The sequence below is a fragment of the Electrophorus electricus genome, chromosome 15 (assembly GCF_041902795.1).
Source record: "Electrophorus electricus isolate QZ-2024a chromosome 15, ASM4190279v1, whole genome shotgun sequence".
Lineage (NCBI taxonomy): Eukaryota > Metazoa > Chordata > Actinopteri > Gymnotiformes > Gymnotidae > Electrophorus > Electrophorus electricus.
The window spans coordinates 3,311,145-3,331,816 of NC_137511.1; the positions used below are offsets into that span (position 1 = coordinate 3,311,145).

The 20,672-nt window shown below is 43.5% G+C and overlaps 1 protein-coding gene across 1 annotated transcript in view; it reads left to right on the forward strand.

Moving 5' to 3' along the window:
• Positions 1-9,834: 9,834 nt before the first annotated feature.
• Positions 9,835-20,672, forward strand: part of fam20cb (FAM20C golgi associated secretory pathway kinase b) — a 28,645-nt gene continuing 17,807 nt past the window's right edge. Inside the window, exons 1-3 of the mRNA XM_027032020.3 lie at positions 9,835-11,170; positions 12,209-12,384; positions 14,627-14,705. Of these exons, the coding sequence (XP_026887821.2) occupies positions 10,641-11,170; positions 12,209-12,384; positions 14,627-14,705 (785 nt within the window). The 5' untranslated portion in view covers positions 9,835-10,640. The remainder of the gene's footprint in view (positions 11,171-12,208; positions 12,385-14,626; positions 14,706-20,672) is intronic.

Sequence of the window (20,672 nt, forward strand, 5' to 3'; positions counted from 1 at the left end):
AGGCTAAATGTTCCCCATCTACATGACAACACTATAACCGGCGTTTCTGAATGTATTCACCCTGGTAGGACTTTTGCAAAACGCAAAGGCAGTTTGCGTGTGGATGCATAGAAAAAACGCATAGGAAAAGCTATGTTTTTAAAAATAGCCGTGAATGTGTAAAAAGGCCTTAGGGTGGTGGTTTTAGCAGCTGCTGAGGTTCAGCTAAGCTATACATTAACCACTATCAGATACAGAGAGGACTGAGTGTCCAATGTCTTTTGAGCAAGTGCATAATAACATAATACCACTTTTGTGTGTGTTTTTACAGGAATGTAGCCGTCCTTGGGTAGTAAGCTCTGATTGCATTGTAGAAATAAAAAAAATAAAATAATAATAATAATAATAATAAATAAATAATTGAACATATTCATCTTAACTGCTCAGATCCCACCAGCTGTCCAAATGATCTGCTCTGAACTAGCAAACATGATAATTTCATATAGAGGATGTTTGCCATTTTTTTAACCTAAAACCTAAAATAATAATAATAATAATAATAAAATATATCTGCCCTTTCACGATTGGAGCTTCCCTATGTATGGAAAAGTGACCCCAGAATGCATAAAATTAGGTGAGCAAGTTTCCCTTGGATCATGTTCAATGTGAATGCACATTACAATGGGAAAATCGAGCACGGTTATTGGTATTCCAGCCAGGGCTGGTATTTGGAAAACTTTTGTGGAGAATGTGCAAAGAATGGTGAGACTACACAGAGAACAGTGTGATCAAGGAAAACCATCTAGCAAAAGGAGATCCTATCGACATAAACAACTCAATGAAAGGGGTCAGAGGGGGCTATCAAGAAGCATTCTGATGAACAGGTGATGCACAGTCAAGCAAACTGGGCAGAAAGTGGGCATAGATGTGCAAAAATTGGAGAAGTGGGAAAACAATGCCCGGTCAGGAGAATCGATATTTCTGTCACACCATGCTGATGTGAAGGTCAGGATTTGACACAAACAGTATTAATCAATGAGCCCTTCCTGTCAGGGGTCAACAGGTCAGGCTAGAGGAGGTGGAGTAAAGGTGGGGAGAATCTTCAGCATCTTCATCTTCATCTTCTTCACATTTATATAGTGCCTTTCTCAAACTCTTGGCACACCCTGGGTCCTCTGATACCTGTGGAGGCATGTTTGGAGAGTAGAGCTTATCTAAGCATTGTGGCTGACCAAGTTCTTCCCGTCATGGCAGCCGTTTACCCTCTGACAGAAGGTTACAGGACAGTGCGCCATGCTACGCGGGTGAGTTTTCCTTGCGTCCCTGGCCTTCACAGTCACAAGGCTTTACCTATACCTCTTTTACTGAAGTTCATATATACTGCATATATGTGTGTGTGTGTGTGTGTGTGCGCGTGCATATGGTAGGTCTTAATATCATATTTAAATGATGGAATTACTCAGGATTGCTGCAGTACATCTCATCTAAGCTTCTACACATTCCAAAGCTGTCAGTGATGTTCTGCTACCCATGATTACAGATAATGGACAACAGCGATTTTAATAAAGCATGGATTTAAAAAATACTGGACCTATCCTTTACGATTATATTAACTTAACCAATTACTTATGGCCCTCTGATCTTTAAAGAAGGACTCCAGAAACCTACAATGGGTTGTGATTTCTTTATGGTTTATGGAAAATACCCACAGTAAAGCTGACAATCTGCACTATAATGCCGCAGTTGTTGTTTCATTTCAAATCCAGTGTACCGAAATACAGTTAAAATAACAAGTTACTGTACAGTGTACCTAATGTTTCCCCCACAAGCTGGATAGAGTATATTTTGCTGAAAAACAAGTAAACAATGACATTTTCAAGGGCATGAGACCTTTAGTTTGTCATGTGATTTTGTAAAGGAAAAATGTTTATACGTGCGCCCTCATACTTGGGCTTGACACAGTGTCCCTCTGTTCTCTGGAAGAGTAAATATTTGCTCTATACCTTTTGGCCACACATTCGTTGAGCAGGCTGGCATACCTACTTCCTTTAGTGCTCATCTAATGATGTGGAAAAGAGAAGGAGTTTGTAGGGGTAGAGCCTAGTTAAAAAGCTCAGATTTTCCCCTGTGTAATTAAGACCAACCGATGTGTGTGTGTGTGTGTGTGTGTGTGTGTGTGTGTGTGTGTGTGTGTGTGTGTGTGTGTGTGTGTGTGTGTGCACGCATGTATGTGTGGATGCATTCTTGTTCCATTTGGGGACTGGTTGTCCCCACATAGATAGAATAACTGAGGCTAAGGTTATGGTTCATGTTGTGGTCATGGTTAGGTTTTAATGTTAGGATTATACTTACAGATTTGGGATTAGCAAATGTTCTTTATACATGAATGTACATCCCCATAAAGATAGATAAACATAACGCTGTGTGTGTGTGTGTGTGTGTGTGTGTGTGTGCGTGTGTGTGTGCGTGCGTGTGTAAGTGCGTGCGTGCATGCATGCGTGTGTGTGTGTGTGTGTGTGTGTGTGTGTGTGTGTGTGTGTGTGTGTGTGTGCGCACCTTTTCTCCTACAGTCATAATTGGACTATGATATTCTCTACCTTTAGGTGTGCAGTGTAATGAAGGGTCTTGTTAGGGCATGGTAAGGCGAGGTAAGACAAGGTGAAATCTCAGTGAAGAAGGGTGGGGCTGCACAGGACTTCTGAGAACTCATTTCTGCTCTGCGGTGCTGAAAACAGATTAAAAAATGGACAAAGAATGTTGTGACTATTTTACTGCCCTGCGAGGTAACACTCTAATTGAGTTTCTTCAGGGGACTGTCAGTGCTGGACTGCCTGTGTGGACAGTGTGACCTTTTTGGTCTTAACCCTTAGACAATTGCATTGTTGCTATATTAAAAGGAAAAGGTGTCTGATTCATGCAAATGGATGTGAAATAGACTTGCTGAAGAACGTTAGCTTTCTCTCGCATTGTTGAGGGTGTTCCAGCTGGAGAATATTAAACACAAGCATTGGTGCTGGTGTGAAGTTTGCCATCAGGAGGGACGCTTGACTTTGTGCAGTACAGCAAGCGATTAGCAAGTTCCATCCTCATCCCTTCCTCTTTCATGATGTGCCATGTTTTCAGAGTTTCTGGTTTTGCCCACTACCGTTTGCTTACAGCAAAGAGCTGTGACTCCGTGCCTTAATCACGACCTGCTCATCAGTTACACATCTCACAATGGCACAGGAGAAAGAAAGCTGCTCTGTTGTTTTAAGATGATCTGTGCTTGGCATCCACCAATGTCAATTATGTTTATGATTTTGTTGGTTCGTTAAAGGAATGAAACAAGAAATATTTTATTTGTCTTAAATTAAATTCCAACAAGAAGATAATCAAAGCTGTGGAAAAAAAAGACCGGAACCAATAATCAGAACAGACATTCATGTTGCATTTAAGTCCCGACTGTTTAGTATAGAATCTAGACTCTGAAAATCCTTACATTCCTTACAAGACAGCATAAACACTGAGTTGTCTTACCTGTGTAGTAATTGTGTGAACAGGGTTGATGTTTTTTTTGAAAGCTTATTTTGTAAAAGGCTGGATAACTTTCCTCTTTTCAACAGTGCTTTTGGGCTCACCCACATCAGCGCGGGCTCAGAGAAACAGGTCAGCATGACTCAGGCTAACCCAACATTTCTCATGACACTTGATAAGGCAGGCCGATGAGATGGGCCTACTGTCTGGGTTCAAAAAAACTTTTGTGCCGGGGGAAACCAGCAATGCCTCTTTGTTTAGCCCCAGGGAAAGCACCTAGCAGTGCAGGCAGAAAAGGTCAGCCGCCTGAAAGATGAAGGGAAACCTGGCTGACACCCTGTCGAAAGAAACCTGCTTTGTGATCTTAAGGTCATCAGAAGCTGAGAACTGCTTTTTGGCCATATGTATGAACGGTTTGCTCTTTTCCTGTGGTATCAACACATGCCTTTATTCAGAGGGAACACCCTGTCTTTTTTTGAGCAGGATAATGGATACACCCTCCCATTTGTGGATCTCTCTATCTGACTTCTAATTAATTCATGCTCCACTCGCACACTTATGGCAATAATAGGCAGAGGTGCTATATATAACTTCTTAAATATGCGTACAACTATTAGAACTATTAATTCGCCGCTGGAAAAAGACTTTCTTGGGTTTCCTGTTTTAAACAATTCACAGGCTTGCTGTAGACTTTAACAAGAAACCACTGTGTACCACAGATTTAGTCACAGGCCTTTGTGAGCTGTGTTAAAGTGACAAAAAAGCTGACATGCTGAGTCTAGCCCTTTCACTGAAACTTTTTAAAGGGGAACTATATTCTCCTGGTTTTTTTTCCTCTTCTTTTTTTGTTTGTGTTTGTCACATGGTCATGTACTGACGTGGTGGACGGGATTCGTCTCACCCGGGTGCGAGCAGGCCCCCACCGACGCAGCCCCTAACGATGGGTCACAGCGGCATCACACACAGGCATCCAACTGGTGGTAATGAAGGCCTTATGAAATGACTGCCTGCCACAGCTGAACCTAATAACCAACCGAGGCCACAAGGAGATAACTTTTTTTTTTTTTTGGGGGGGGGGGGGGGGGGGTGCTGTTGAATCATGAATCATGAGCAATGCAGGAATGAGGCAAAGATCTTAATAGCTGAGAAACTGGCACAGCGCAGGGATGTGCTGTTGGGGAGCTCTGGGTGGAACTCGACATCGCGTGTGCAAATAGCTATGCGCGATAATGACACTCTTCATTATCAGTGTGCAGCCTACAAAAAAGCTTAGAAGGAATTGCTGGAAATAACTTGAAATCTTCAGAGGTACCGATCGAGACTTATTTGGCTTGTGATTGATAAACACTGTAACGCCCCAGCTGCACGACTCAACTCCCGTGATGTCTTTCAGCTCTTTCGAAGTATTCCAAATCCCACAGCTCTGATTTCGTTAGAGAGGAGAGCGAGACAGTATTTCTGCAGCCTATTAAATGCAAAAAAACTCCAAGGGAGTGACCTTCCACCCAGAGCTGATTACTGACTCATCAGTGCGCTGAAATAGCAGGTGGTGGCAGATAAGACATTGAGGAGCCCCCACGCGCTGTAAGCTCAGACAGGAAGCCGCTCGACCTGATCATCTATGCTTGCTCATGCTATTGTGCTCAAGGAAAATGTGTGTGTATGCGCGTTTGTGTGTGTATATATATATTATGATCTTCTGCTGGGTGATTGTTATTGCTCTGAATGTTTTCCTGTAACCAGCAAGAGCAATTGGTCATTGAGTGATGATGATCCAGTAAAAGCACATAAGACCAGATGCATCATCAGACCTTCGTGTAAATAAGATCGCTGTTTATGTTGGTTTGATAAGCAGATTCGCTTCTCGAAACAAAAATCACTCTCATTGGCCCGAGCTGGTTCAGCCACACTCTTCCTTCAAAACAAGCCAAACCTCCTTGGCTGTCATTTTCAGGTTTGAATATATATATATAGCTCTTGAGTGAAATAACAAACTGCGGCGTGGATGACTGTTATTTAGGCATGGCAAGGGGGTCGTTACTATAATCAGTGCTGACCAGTCATCCCCAGAGATGCACATTAAAACCCACACACTGAAATAAACATAAGTCTAACGCAATGATCTGCACTAGAACCTTTCCACAGTTAGACCTCCCGCTCATTAAAGCTGTCCGCCTGGGGCTAATTATAGCATACTATAAGGCCTACGGGCTGAGTGGGCCGCAGCGTCTTATCGAGACACAAACATTGCACTTACTGTTTATACGACCCCTCGCATTTTGACGCTTGCTTGTCCAAACATATAGACTGTGGCATGTGGAAGGGTAGTTGCCAAACCACCGCTAAAAATGATAAAGGGTGAGAGAGGAACAGAGACAGAAAGAGGCGAAACACATCTTTTACAATGCAACCGCTGTGGCTTATTTTAGTTCTGGCCGCATGCACGCACGTGCGTGTGTGCACGTGTGTGTGTGTTTCATATGCCCAACCGCACTATCCCTCACATCCTGGTATGAATGTGCCCTTTTTTATATCAGTTAGATGGGACTGGTAAGTATACAGAAGGTGACTGCACATTGTTTGTTTGAGCCTTTATGCCAGCACTGACAGAAGAAACAGAGGCCACTTAAGTGTCAGTAGAAACTGCTACACATAGCCAGGTTTGGCATGTGCTACACAATTGTGCTACACAATTGCTAAACAATTGAGGGCCAATTTTGTCTCTAAACTAAAGCTTCTTCAGTGACATCAAAGAGGCAGAAAGGCGCCATGCGCAGTAAGGTCCAATCCCAGCAGTAATGTCCAAACCCAACAGTAAGGTCCAATCCCAGCAGTAAGGTCCAATCCCAGCAGTAAGGTCCAGTCCCAACAGTAGGTCCAATCCCAACAGTAAGGTCCAATCCCAGCCTTTTCAGTATTCTCTGCCTTTTTTCAACCCGGGTGTTGCTGATTTTGGCCTTTAATCTCAAAACCTCCACATTGCACTATTTTCTCATTAGATAATAAAAGCAGCATTTAGGGGATTACAGTGGAAAGCCGTGACTTAATTTCTAGGTTTAATTCAGTAACCGAACCTACACCACTCTGTCACCACCCGTGCATAGTGCAGCATGAATTTCTGGCCTTAATAATAAATAGATATGTCATAATAAATAGATATGTCAACCAATACTTTCACGCTCTCCCCTTATCTGTGTTTGTATCTCCATTTCCATCTCCAGGATAATCCCCTATCTTTGTCCACAGAACTGTATCTAATAGTGCTCCATAATACCTTGCAGAGACATACGGTAGTGGTCATAAATCTATTCTGGTTTATTTACAACCTCTGCTGTAGTCAGCGCTTTGAAAGGAGCAAATTCTCTGGTGCCTTTGCCATCTGTGGGCCTCTGAGATTGCTGCCATTTGGCTGGCCAACACCACGGAACATGGAACAGAGCAGGCCCAGTGGAACAGACCAGTACCGGTGGAACAGAGCAATACCAGCAGAACAATATAGGCCCAGCTGAAGAGTACCGAACTGGGGGATGACTGCACACCCAGGCTGGACTACAGGACAGGTGCTCAGAGGCCAGGCTGCTGCTAGGCAAACATGAATGAGCATTGCACTAGGAGCAAGGGTTTCTGTCTGGACTTCAGCTCTTTCCAGAGAAAGGTGGCGGTTATGCTAGCAGCAACGTTTGGTTTCTCAGGCAGAAAGAATAAATAGAAGGTTTATTAACACTGGGCAGGAAACAAGAGCTGGCATTGTATTCCTGGATGGTGAAACCTAACACTGTTGTAGATCAGTGGTCATTTATCAGGGCTGTCTTCAGGTGATCACCCTACCTACAAGCATGACATTGTGTCGGTGTGGCCTGCATCTTCACCAAACAACAAAGCCTCTCAAGACACCTGAAGCAAATGCACCACATTATTGTCCTCTGATTGAAGCTTTTCAGCATTCAAGAAAATGGAAACCTCAAGAAAATGGTAACTAGACATTGTGTTGACATTAGATCAGAATAATGCACATCATGCATAGCACTGTATGCTCAAATATTTTTACATTTATGAGTACAATATTTGCTGTTGCTGCAAATTATAAATATTATAGCAAGAGCTGCTTTCCAAAATGCCTCTAATGAAGTTTAATCTGTGCTATTTTCAGTATTCAGTCACTGCTACTGATTCTATAACAGCTGGGCTTTTGTTGGACAGGGTCATGGGTTGTCATCATTCTTTTCATAAATTTAACTTGTCATAATTTTTTTGTATAGTTGCAGCTGGTTTCTAGTACAATGCGCAAAAAAAAGGCAGTAGTGATATATATATATATATATGTGTGTGTGTATGTGTGTGTGTGTGTGTATGTATGTGTGTGTGTGTGTGTGTGTGTGTGTGTGTGTGTGTGTGTGTGTGTGTAAATATATATAAACACATACATACATACATATATACATACAGTACTGTGCAAATGTTTTAGGCAGGTGTGAAAAAATGCTGTAAACTAAGAATCCTTTCAAACATACAAATAATAATTGTTTATTTTTTTTATTTACAAAGTGCAAAGTGAGCAAACAGAAGAAAAACCTAAATCGAATCAATATTTGGTGTTACTACCTTTTGACTTCAAACCAGCATCAATTTGAATAGGTACACTTGCACAAAGTCAAGGATTTTGTAGGATTATAGTCAGGTGTATGATCAACGAATTATACCAAATAGGTGCTAATGATCACCAATTTCAGGATGGTAGACTCAGTGGTCGGCCAAGGAAACTTAATGTAGCAGATGAAAAACATGTCAAGCTTATTTCCCTTCAAAATCAGAAGATGTCCAGCAGTGCCATCAGCTCAGAACAGGCAGAAACCAGTGAGACCCAGGTACACCTATCTACTGTCTGGAGAAGTCTGGCCAGAAATGGTCTTCATGGAAGAGTTACAGCCAAAAAGCCATACCTTGGACATAGAAACAAGGTCAAGCGACTCAACTATGCATGAAAAAATAGCATCTGGGTGCAGAAAAATGGCAGCAGGTGTTCTGGATTGATGAGTTAAAATTTGAAATATTTGGCTGTAGTAGATGGCAGTTTGTTCGCCGAAGGGCTGGAGAGTGCTACAATAATGAATGTCCGCAGGCAACAGTGAAGTATGGTGGCGGTTTCTTGCAAGTTTGGAGCTGCATTTCTGCAAATGGAGTTGGAGATTTGGTCAGGATTAATGGTGTCCTCAATGCTGAGAAATACAGGCACAAATACAGATACTTATCCATCATGCAATACCATCAGGGAGGCGTATCAATGGCCCCAAATTTATTCTGCAGCAGGACAACGACCCCAAACATACAGCCAATGTCATTAAGAACTATCTTCATCTTAAAGAAGAACAAGAAGTCCTGGAAGTGATGGTATGGCCCCCACAGAGCCTTGATCTCAACATCATCCAGTCTGTCTCAGATTACATGAAGAGACAGAAGGATTTGAGGAAACCTACATCCACAGAAGATCTGTGGTTAGTTCTCCAAGATGTTTGGAACAACCTACCAGCTGTGTTCCTTCAAAAACTGTGCAAGTGTACCTAATTGAATAGAATTGATGCTGTTTTGAAGGCAAAGGTGGTCACACCAAATATTGATTTGATTTAGATTTCTCTTCTGTTTGTTCACTTCATTTTGTTAATTGATGAAAATAAACTATTAACACTTCCATTTATGAAAGGATTCTTAGTTTACAGCATTTTTTCACACCTGCCTAAAACTTTTCCACAGTGTGTGTGTGTGTGTGTGTGTGTGTGTGTGTGTGTGTAAGGGTATATGTTTTATATGCTTCTTTTTAAAACTTTAACTTTTCCTTTACATATATTTGTCCTAAATTAATTATTTTTTATATTAGCATATATGTGAGAGGTGCTTTTAACCTTCCAAATCCATGACAATGTACCAATATAGATTATACAGTTGATCATTATATTTGAAAAAAAAAAACAAACAAACAAAAAAACATCTTTTGCATATGCGCTTCTTTCATCTGCAGTTTGAAACCGTTTTACAGAAAGGACACGGTGCGGATGAGGGAGTCAGTCCAGCCACAGTATTCTCTAAATAGGATCGTCCTTTCCATCTGAAGGAGACATGCGAGAAACACCCTTGAACATGCACCTTTCCAGAAGAGGACGGATGCGAGACGCCCTCTTCTTGCACAATTTGGAGTTGCTGAAATGAAGAACCTTCGTCTGTATGAGTGCTGTTGTCGAAGCGTTTGCCAGTGCACAGAGCCAATCCCGTGTCCGTGACGCTGGAGCGAGGTTGGATTCAGAAGCTCTGCACCGCTACATCACACTTAACACACCCACCCAGCGCGCACGAGAGACCAGGCGCGTCTCCGGGCGCGTGTCAAGGTAACGTGGTTGTCATCGGACGGACACCCCTTAAGATCGCCAGCGCGGCTTTGCTTGTCGACGGCACGCCGAACCGACAGTCCTAAAATGTGAAACTTCCTTTACGCTCGGGGAGAGACGCAGCACTATCGTGTAACGTGCTGGGGTTGATTTTCGGCTCGCAAAGGCTTGAACGACGTCGCTCGGTTTTGGATGAAAAGAGCGACCCAACTCCGGGCAGCGCACGACAGAGACGACGCTCCTGCGCTACACAGGCGGAGGGACAACTGGCAACTACAAACGTGTCCTCCGTAAGCATCTTTAGAGGAACTGGGGTGTCGCGCATTGCAAAACATAGATCGCAAGAAAATGGACCGTTGCGTCTTCCGTGGATAATTTCTTGGTCTCTTGATACGTTTCAAAACTTCTCGATAACTGATGTACGGTAACATATTACTGTAGCCCATCGCTAGCCTAAAGCCCTCCGTCAGTGTCTCAGCTTACCGTGTCTCTCATTTCACCTGGCCGCTTTGCAGGAGTTGAGATGTTTTTCGCTCACCAGAGGGCTGGATTATTTTTGAAGGGATGTGTTGTTGAAATGGAACTGCTTTCTTGAGAAATTGCACACACACACTTAAACTGGCGCATGAAAACGGCGTCGTTCCGTGCGTACCGCTCCTGAGATTGGGCGCTCGCGTTGTGTACACCGTGTGCGATGTAGTGCGGGTGCTCACTTTTGTGCTGGTTCTTCCAAACAAATCTTCCGGTTTTATAGAACAGGATACCATAAAGATGATTCTCTTTCGAAAATTCCGTGTCTTAATTCTGATGGTGTTTCTTATTGCGTGCTCAATGCACATTATGATAGACTTGTTACCAAAGCTGGAACGGCGAAGCAACAGCGCTTGTTCTTGCTCTCACACACCCAGCGAGGAACCGCAGAACTGGGGTAAACATCGACCCAGGGCGGCATTAGAGACGGGTTGGCCTAATAAGCACACTCTCAGAATACTTCAAGACTTTAGCAACGAGCCCAGCTCGAATCTGTCCTCTCACTCCCTGGAAAAGATCTCCACTGCGGGGGGAAAAGCAGAGACGCTGAAAAGACTGGAGCGCTACGCAACGAAAGGAAATGACAAGAACCAAGTCATGCAGGAAGCCAGCCTCAGCAGGAACGGAGCTGACAAGGGCTCCAGGCTTCTGGCTCTGTTTGAACATCCTTTGTATAAGAGACCTTTGCCTACCCTGACTGACGAAGACACGTTATTCAACGTCAACACTGACATAAGATTTGACCCTAAAGCTGCTGACAACCAAGAATGGTCAGTCTCTCCCTCTCTCTCTCTCTCTCTCTCTCTCTCTCTCTCTCTCTTTCTCTCTCTCCTCTCTCTCTCTGTGTGTGTGTGTCTCTCTCTCTCTCTCTCTCTCTCTCTCTCTCTCTCTCTCTCTCTCTCTCTCTCTATATATATAAAACGTGTGTGTTTTAAGATTTTCTGTCAGCACAAACTGTTATGCCTGTTACAGTTGAAATATTTTGTGATTAATGCTAAATGCATGTATAACTATTTAGAAGTATGTATAGGCTAAATATTTTATAATTATCTGTAGTTTCTGTAATGGAGTAAATTAACTTAAATTAAGTTTTCAAAAAATAAATAAATCAAGTGTAATAAAGTATATATTATAATATAAGTACTATTTGACAATGTATTCCTAATAACACTGTCTACTATGATTACAGCATTCCAAGGATGACATGACAAAAATTAAGTGAAAACATTTTGTAAAACAAAATTAAGACAAAAGATTAACCAAAGGTTTTACAAGACTTGCCGCTCAGCTGGTAAAATGATAAGCTCTTAATTACTATGGCCTATCACTTAGTTTGAAAGTTTGACAGCTATGCTTAATTCAACTTTGAAGTGCTGTAGATTGTATGGTTTATCAGCATGTATTAAATGTGTGTGTGTGTGTGTGTGTGTATGTATGTCTGTTTCTGTGTTTGTTTGTGTGTGTGTATGTGGGTGTGTATGTATTTGTGTGTGTGTGCGTGTGTTTGTGTGTGTGTTTGTGTGTGTGCGTGTGTGTTTCTGTGTGTTTGTGTGTGTGTGTGTATGTATGTCTGTTTCTGTGTTTGTTTGTGTGTGTGTATGCGGGTGTGTATGTGTGTATGTATTTGTGTGTGTGTGCGTGTGTTTGTGTGTGTGTTTGTGTGTGTGCGCATGTGTTTCTGTGTGTGTGTGTGTGTGTGTGTGTGTGTATGTATGTGTGTATGTGTGTGTGCGTGCGTGCATGCGTGTGTGTGTGTGTGCGCCCTTGTGTGTGTGTGCGTGTGTGTGTGTGATGGGCTCATTCCACAGGCACGGAGAGGAGAAGGATGGAGAGAACGCTCCTACAGGAGGGCTCTCCTCTGACTCCTACCCCAACTGGCTGCGCTTCCACATCGGGATCAACCGCTACGAGCTGTACTCCAGACACAGCCCTGTCATCGATGCCATGCTTAAGGACCTGCTTACCCAGAGAATCACCAGTGTCGGTGAGTCACGCCCGATGCCGCATGTCTCTCTGTGACTTCAGGTGTGCTGCGAAAATACACAGTGGCATTGGAGCTTGACGTGTATTAGAAATGGGAATTTTTAACAATTATTTTTGTTTTAGTTGATCAGACATTGCTGAGATTTGCTTTATTTTCCATGTGGTTTTTGATGTCTGCAGATGTTCGTCAGTTATTGGGTTCCTTTATTTTAAATACCAAAGCCAAGCCATAAAACCCACAAAATCTAAACCTAGTACCCAGTAATGTCTTCTATAACCCAACCATGACTGTTGGGGTGCAGTGTGTATGGAGCCCACAAATGCTCTTGATTAGAACAGTTTATTGTTCACTACTTTATAGTACCCACAAAAAATATTGTAAAGCAATTAAATGAGCACAGTCAGACACAGGCAACCTGGCACTGTGGGAAACTGTAGCCATGTTCTTAATCAGACGCCATTTAGGTTTAATAGCCTGATGGTCCTATACAGTTACAAGAAATATAAATAAATGGAACCTTATTAAACAAACAACAAAAACAACATTTCAATTGTTTGTTTTATTATTTTTTATTGAAAATATGATTTTAAGATTTGATGTGATTGTCATTGATGGAAAAAGAGTGAACCTCCAGTAAAATATTACCTTTTAGAAGAGGGTTTGTCCTGTCATATAAAAGCACACATTTTTGGTTAGATGTTTTTCATGACAGAATTCTGTGGCAGTATGTATAATATGCTACAGTATGGCCCAATCAAGAGATTTTAGTGGAACAAATTTATTGAAGCTGATAAGACTGGAATGAGTTACATAAATATTTGGACTCCCATCAATCCACAGTCAAGCAGATAGTTTGGAAGAAAATGGAAGATGCTACTTGTGAACTGTGTCTAGGAGTGTGCATTCTGCAGAAATCGCTTCATATGCATGCTGTAGAATTCGTAAACAAGTGACAAAGTTCCCTAGAGTGACAGCTCAGGAACTGCAGGCGCCCATTTAATCTGTGTTCATGCGTCTACTCTAAGAAAAACACTGAAGAAGAGTCCTATTCAATTAGACTTTTTCACAGAGGAAATCACTGCTGTCCAAAATACAAACTTGGCTTGTCAAGTTTGCTAAAGTTCATCTTTGTGTTCCATATTACCACTGTAGTGATGTTCGGCGTGGACAGATTTATCAAAGCCAAATGTCTTGGTAAATATTCACAGTATTGCATTGGTAGGCCCTGCATCTAATATGCTGCATATCATCAAACATCAAGACCTCATCCCAGTTGTGAAGCTCTATGGAGGGACGGATGGTTCAGGGCTGCTCTGCTTCCTCAGGCCCTGGGTATCTGGCTGGCAATCATGCAGAGACAGATGTTCTCTGCACTAGATGATAAAAGTCTACAGCAGATTGTGCACAATGTCTGTCTGTGATGTAAAACACTAAAGATGTCGGGCCATGCATCATGACCTAAAACAGGTGTAAGCCAACAGCAGACGAGCTGAAACAGAAGAAATCTGGATTTTACAACGGCCGTGACAGGGTCTTACACCGCAGTCCTGTAATGTGCTGTGGAGGTGAGCTGACGCGGGCCGTTCAATCAAGACATCCCTAAATTATACATTCCCTAAATTATACAGTTCTGTGTAGAGTAATATGCCAGAATACCTCATATGTGCTGTAAAGGACTGAGTAGCAGACAGAGAAAGCTGAACTGGTTTACGTTATTTCTGGTAAAGTAAGTAACACTAGTAATATGGTTCCTAACATAAGGGTTCACATATTTTTTCCATCAGTGACCTTGGTTTTGTAAATCATTTTATTCAACAAAGATATGACACTAAAGTCATGTGTGCTCATGGGTAGATAAATTTAGTACTGATAACCAAATAAATGTTTTTTTTTTAAAGTACAGTTCAATCAGAAGTTTGGCTAATTCCTTTTCCTGCAGCTATATACTGAATGAGTCCATTTTTGTGAATAACCTATATGTGGTTGATTTCTGTGAAGCCATATGGGCTGTTCACTCCCAAAAGTGCAGTACGTACCTCCAAAAACACGCGTGTTGCTTCTCTGTCCCCTACCCCATGTCATCTGACATGAGTTATGCAGATTGCTGCTGCTGACTGCACCAATCAGCATGGAGGTTCACATGCATTTACATGCTAGGTGCATGTGCAGGAGTGCGCGCCACTGCTGAGAGCCGTGCGAGGCTTTTCTTGCTCTGGTTTCACGGCTCCTGTTTTCTTTGCAGCCATGAAATCCGGAGGCACCCAGCTGAAACTCATCTTGACCTTCCAGAACTACGGCCAGGCCCTCTTCAAACCCATGAAGTAAGTACCTTGGAAACTCCAGGCGCTGTGCACGCGGGCCTCCGGGTCTTCGGCGCAATTTCTAAATGCCACTCATGCGGCACAGCGTTTTTGCTCGCAAGAAATAGTCGATGCCGGTGTGTTTATCAGATGGCTTAGGACACACCAGACTGGTGGATTTTATGTTATTTTATGTTAGCCAGAAAGCCAATGTTAGAGTAGCCAGTGTGGCTTCGTTTGACATGGAGTTGTTACTTTCATGAGGCAGTGTGTGAGTTATACTCTTTGGGTTAAACAAATGCTTCTCACTGTTGGCAGACTAGCTCAGTCTGGTTTATCCTGCCACTCCAAATCTTTTTTGTCCCATAAAAAATGGTGTGACTGTTGTTCTGGGACGTATAATTATAGCCTTGTGGCTTCATTTATTTTGAATACATCTTTATAATACCCAGTCATATAATACAAAATGTGCTTGGATCTGGGCCGTTAATAGAGGATTTATGGTTGCCATCGCAGTGGATTACAGAGAGTGCTTGTTTTTAATCATAAATATAAGCTACAATGGGAGGGTCGCTGCTTGTAGATCTGACATCTCCCTCTGGGCAATAATAGTAGCCTCCATATCATTTTCAGAAGCTATATGTGGCAGCCACTAAATCATCTCTGTGTCGGATCCAGTGCCATGCTGCTTGTCTTTCTGCGATTGCTTGCACACAGTAGACAGTGCAGGTGGCCCTGGCCGGGGAACCAAGCATTGTTGTTGCCTTCCCTCACGCTGGTGTTGTCTCGCTGCATGTCTCGTATCTGGCGGTGTTTACTGCGCAGCTCCGTTTGGTTCCGGTGGGCCCAGCAGTATTGTGTGCCTGGCGTCCGCCTGGCTACCCGTCGGTGGTGTTAATGCACTGGCTCTTCGGGTTGAATGGACTAGTGTAACAATAGAGAATGGTGAATGAACATGTGAATGGATGCGTAGGGAGCACAGCGGTTCCGTGTACGTGGCTCGCCTGCCGTTTACACTCATGCACTCGGTGCACTCGCCCTTCTTCTCGGACATTCTGATATTTTCAGCCGAGACCACATTTCGGACAATGTTTGCGTGCTTTCCAAATGTATTCAGTTTGAAGCAAAACAGATGTGAAAAACAAACTGCAGCCTCCCATCTAAACATGGTTGTTACCAGTGAACTGGATTCATTCACCAGTTCAGTATGAATACACAGCAGGTTGCGTGTTGCATGCTGCAGTCTGAACATACAAGTGTCTGGGACCTGTGTGCTTCCATGGACGGAGGGTGGGACTTGTGCGTGGGAGGTATTTAGGACACATGAGAACAATGCTATTAGAGAGAAGGGTTCTGCATGCGCTCCATTCCTGCTATAATTAGCTTTGGCAAGCAAGACTCGCTCCCTGCTTTATTTTTAAGATGTGTAATTCCAAGATAACTCTGTCAAACATCTCCAAATGCACATTTTTGCATGCTTGGTTCAAAAGTTCAAGATGTTTTGCTTTAACTCAAGGGTCAGAGTGCAACTCTAGTGGGTGAGTCAGCTTGTTGTTGGACTCAGTATGGGCAGTGTGTCATTGCTTTTTTTTTTAATGACCACAGAGATGACCAGGCAGGGCCCCTGTCATTTCTGAATATCCTGTTTCTTGGTTAATTGAATCCAGAATTCTAACAACATGACCAAGGCACAGCCTACAGTTTGAAAAAGAAACATTGTGACCTCATGAGACCTCTGTACCACATTTCTTCAACCCTTCCGGTACAGCTAAGCCTCATTGCTACATATGTGGTTTAGTGAATCAAGTTTCCAGAAGATGATTCATGTCTGCGAGCCCATCTCTGCCGATGATAGTTCTTACCAATAGAGCTCGCTCTCAAGTAATTTCATAGTGAGCAGAAACTCCCCGGAAAGACATTAAGCTGTAGTGCTATTGTGTGGAATAGGTTCCTACAGGATCTATTTTTAGTTCTGATATTTTACTAGCAAAACAGGCCTGTCTAAAAAAACTTCTCATGCACGAAACGCTCTAACATAGACATACCTTTCGATAAACAGACAGAGCTGCAATTATAGAATTTTTCTCTTATGCCTGTGTTTTTCACATCTCTGAGATGCCAGATGACCAGCACACATCTTCAGCGTAACTCGCTTTCAGTTTGTCTGTGCACGAATCACGTCCTGCTCGGGCTTCGTCGAGCAATAATCGGTCAAAATTGCGCTTGATATTTGGTCACGGAGCCGCGCACGGCAGCCCGATTGGCGTTGACTGCGGACAAGAAGCAGCCGGCAGATTCCAGCCTGTTATCTCCCTCCAGCGGGAGCGCCATTGATGTCAGTCCTTTATGCGCCAGACTACAACAGCTCTGCCGGCTCTCGGAGGAGGCCGAGCGCTTCACCAGCGCTGACAATGATTCATACGTAATTAGCGCCTCCGCAGACGCACAACAAGAGATTTTGGACAAACACACTGCCACTGATTGCACCATTTTGACGAGTTGGTCTCAGTGTAGTGCTGCTTCTATGACAGCTGTAGCAAATCTCATAAAAGACTCCTCACAGAATAATGGGTTGTGCTCAGGTGTGTGCTGGTTTCACAGAAACAGGCCTGCGGATTTGGTTATCTGTAAGCCTGTTGGATTTGGCGTGTAAACAAAGTCCAGGCTGTCTAATACAGGCTGTAATTTAAAACTGAATAAGAAGCTTTCTGCTCAGATTGAGTCGAGCTGGAGCTGGTCATTGGCGTTGCTGCAGGGTCTTAGAGGCCTGGCCATTTTGGTGGCGCGCCTCTGCCAGCAGCCATTTCAGGCTGAGCTTTTGACAGAAAACACAATATTGTACGTGACATGCTGCAATAAGCTCAATGTATAAAATACCTCCCAGCCAGCAATAAGACTTTCCCACCAACTTCACCCCGTACAACCCAGGTGGGACTCGGTGAACATAGTCGGAATGTCTCGGTAGCGTGGATTTGTCTCACTGCTTGAATAGCTGCGTAGCTTCAGGTGAAGAACAGAAGGCATGAGTGGAACAAAAGGCTTTGTGCCGGGTTGCAGTCTTGGAGACGTGCGCTTGGCTAACGTGCTTCATAATGAATCAGGGTAAGAATGTCAGCTGAGCTGCAGAGTTATGTGCATTCCAGAGGTTAATAATGTGCGCAGGGACCACAGATTCCCTCCAGGAACTTTTTACGAGACACAGCCTTAAGGGCAAATTTGAGTGCTCCCTTAAATGTCATATACTGCATGACTTGATATGATAAGTTCTATCTGTAATTTCTTTGTTTACTGCTTACCTTGTCTGCAGCCGAAATTGGAATTTCGGGAGACGTTTGGGAGTCTTTCTCTGTCCTATAAACACAGTCAAAACTGTGTATAGTTTTACAAGGATGTGACAATGACATGTGAACCCTACACTGACGTGTGTTAGTGTCACCCTGAAACAAAGAGTCTGATCAAATCTGACACAGAATGCATGCCAGTGGAAACAGATTTGTATTATAACCTGTAGTTACTGTCAAGAGCATTCCTTGGGGAATAATCAGATGATAATCAGAAGCTAAAAATACTGCGCACATAATTGTTAAAATCTTTGATTGTCAGTCTTAATTATAACAGAGCAAGCGTGAGCTACAAGGGCATTTTTTCTCCCTCCACAGTGGGAAAAACTCCCTAATTGGCTCTTCATGTTTCAAGGTATTTGAAACATTGCACCGAACACGACTGATAATTGGTGAGCGACAGAAAGTGCAGCACCATAACTCTGTCAGCCACCGTCAGCGGGGAAAGCCACTAATGGCCCTGAACCAGGCTTTGGGAACATCTGGTGTGCAGCTTAGCTATAAGTGGGCACGGCTCTGTCCTTGCCTCTTCATTCCAGCCGCTGGATGGCTACCTGATTTGCCGCAGCAGCTGAACACATCTGATGAGGACGAGGACCGCTCCCCTCAGTGTGCGGCGCATTTTATTCTGCCCCACCCCCACTGCCCTTTGGGTCCGAGTTACTGAAAGGCTGTGTAGTCAAAGCAGATGACATATATGGTCTCTCCCCATCTTTGTTTGTCTTCTTTCTGTATTTGCCCTTTTAATTTCTCTCTCTGTCTTGCTCTCTCTCTCTCTCTCTCTCTCTCTCTCTCTCTCTCTCTCTCTCTCTCTCTCTCTCTCTGTGTGTGTTTGCTTTACTTTCACCTTCACCTTTCCCCCGTGCCCTGACTGAATTTCACAAGTTCACTACCGATATCTGTGTGTGATCAGTTGTTGCAGGGGAAGTTGCATCGCATAGTGTTTTCCTCCCATGCTGACACCCATCTGTTCCCTGTGCCCTGTTTTTCAGGCTTTACATACCCGATGGTTAATGAAAATCTCTTTTGTGTGGAGGATTGAAAGGATAAAGGCACCAGAGAAAGTAACATATGTCCTCTCTGTCGACTTGAAAAGAGATTAACATGTGATAGAGATGAGGCTAAAAACCTGTCCCTGAGTTTGCTGCTGCGTCTCTGCCAGAACTCAGGCCCGCGGGCTAAGAGTAACGGAGCGCAACAAGCTCACAGCAAAGTCATCGATCTGTTTGTTCAGGAAGGCAGAGCTGAGCAGAAGTGAGAAAACATTCGCCTGTTTGCTTTTACAGCATATGCAAATATGAGCTTTGGAATCTAATTTGCGGTTAAAGTAGGGCCCGAGTTTGGTGCCTAATCTCAAATCATGCAAAATAATGTGCATGTATTATATCAGGCACCACAATAGCCCTGCCAGACAGCTGCAGTATGGGGGGGGGGGGGGGGATGTGCACGTTTCACACAATTCCAGTGCAGCCTGCCGTGCACACCTTTACAGTGGCCTCAACCCAAGACCCTTTCAAAGAAGAAGTCAACCTCAACATCCCCATCTTTAATCCCCACCTAAATGAAAAAATACAGCCCAACCAAGACATGTAAGGGGCTTTTTTTTTTCACAGGGTCAGAAAGCCACTTTGTGAGTTAGAACTTGTCCTCAATTTTCTTATTGAATTGTTCTGAGCAGGGCGCGGTGCTTACTGTGCCCGAGAGAGTGGTTTGGTTTTGATCATATGAGAGATAGCATGTTTTTGTTAACCACAGACATTTTGTTTCCTACTGTAGACTGAGTTATAAACATTTGGAGTCATGAAGGGAGCTATTCAAGCAGGATTACAGTGCTTCAGGTACCTGCCGCCTCAGAAAAGCAAGTGCAAACACTCTTCAACACGTGCGCCCTTGTGTTCGCGTATTCAGATTCGGGAATGCTGAAGGCAGTGTTATGTAAAGATTTGCTGGTGTTACTTTTATACTGAATGACACACCCCATCCACATCACTTTCACTGCCACAATCAACCTAAGAGCTATTACGGCGATAGCGCTCAGATGGCCCTGGCCTAGAAAACGTTCCCAAATGATCTGCCGTTAAAGGACGGGAGCTGCCGTCGTAAAAGACATCGTCGACGATCCCACTTCACTTTCAAATAACCCCGAACATGATTTCTTCTGCTGATAAATTTCTTGAAGCATGCTTTCTGCTCCCTCCGTTGCGTATGGCTGCACCCGGGCGAAATCCTGAGTTCTTTCTGAAAGCATAGACGTTTCAGTCTGATAGAAAACAGCCCGTACGAGCAGAGTGGACCAAAAGCAGCAGCATAAATCTTCTTGATCCTTCAGGACGTGAGGCTAAGAGCCGCGCGCACGGCGTGTTGCTGGGCCGGGCAGCGAGGTGGCCTTGGGCTGCAGCTTCCAGAGCTCCAGGACTATGGGATTTCAGATGCTGCTTTCAGCACTCTGTTCCTCTACCCAGTCTTTTCTTCCATAATCTAGTAAAAGATAAACAAAGGCAAGCAGTCCTTGCCAAACTCTTCAGCCTGACTTATTTTTTCACAGGGAAGACTCGGAGCTTGGAGCCTCGCAAACAGGCTGTTTTTTCTTCTTCTTCTCCCTGTTCTTTGTGTTTCCACTTGGAACGTTATAAAAAGAGCTTATGCG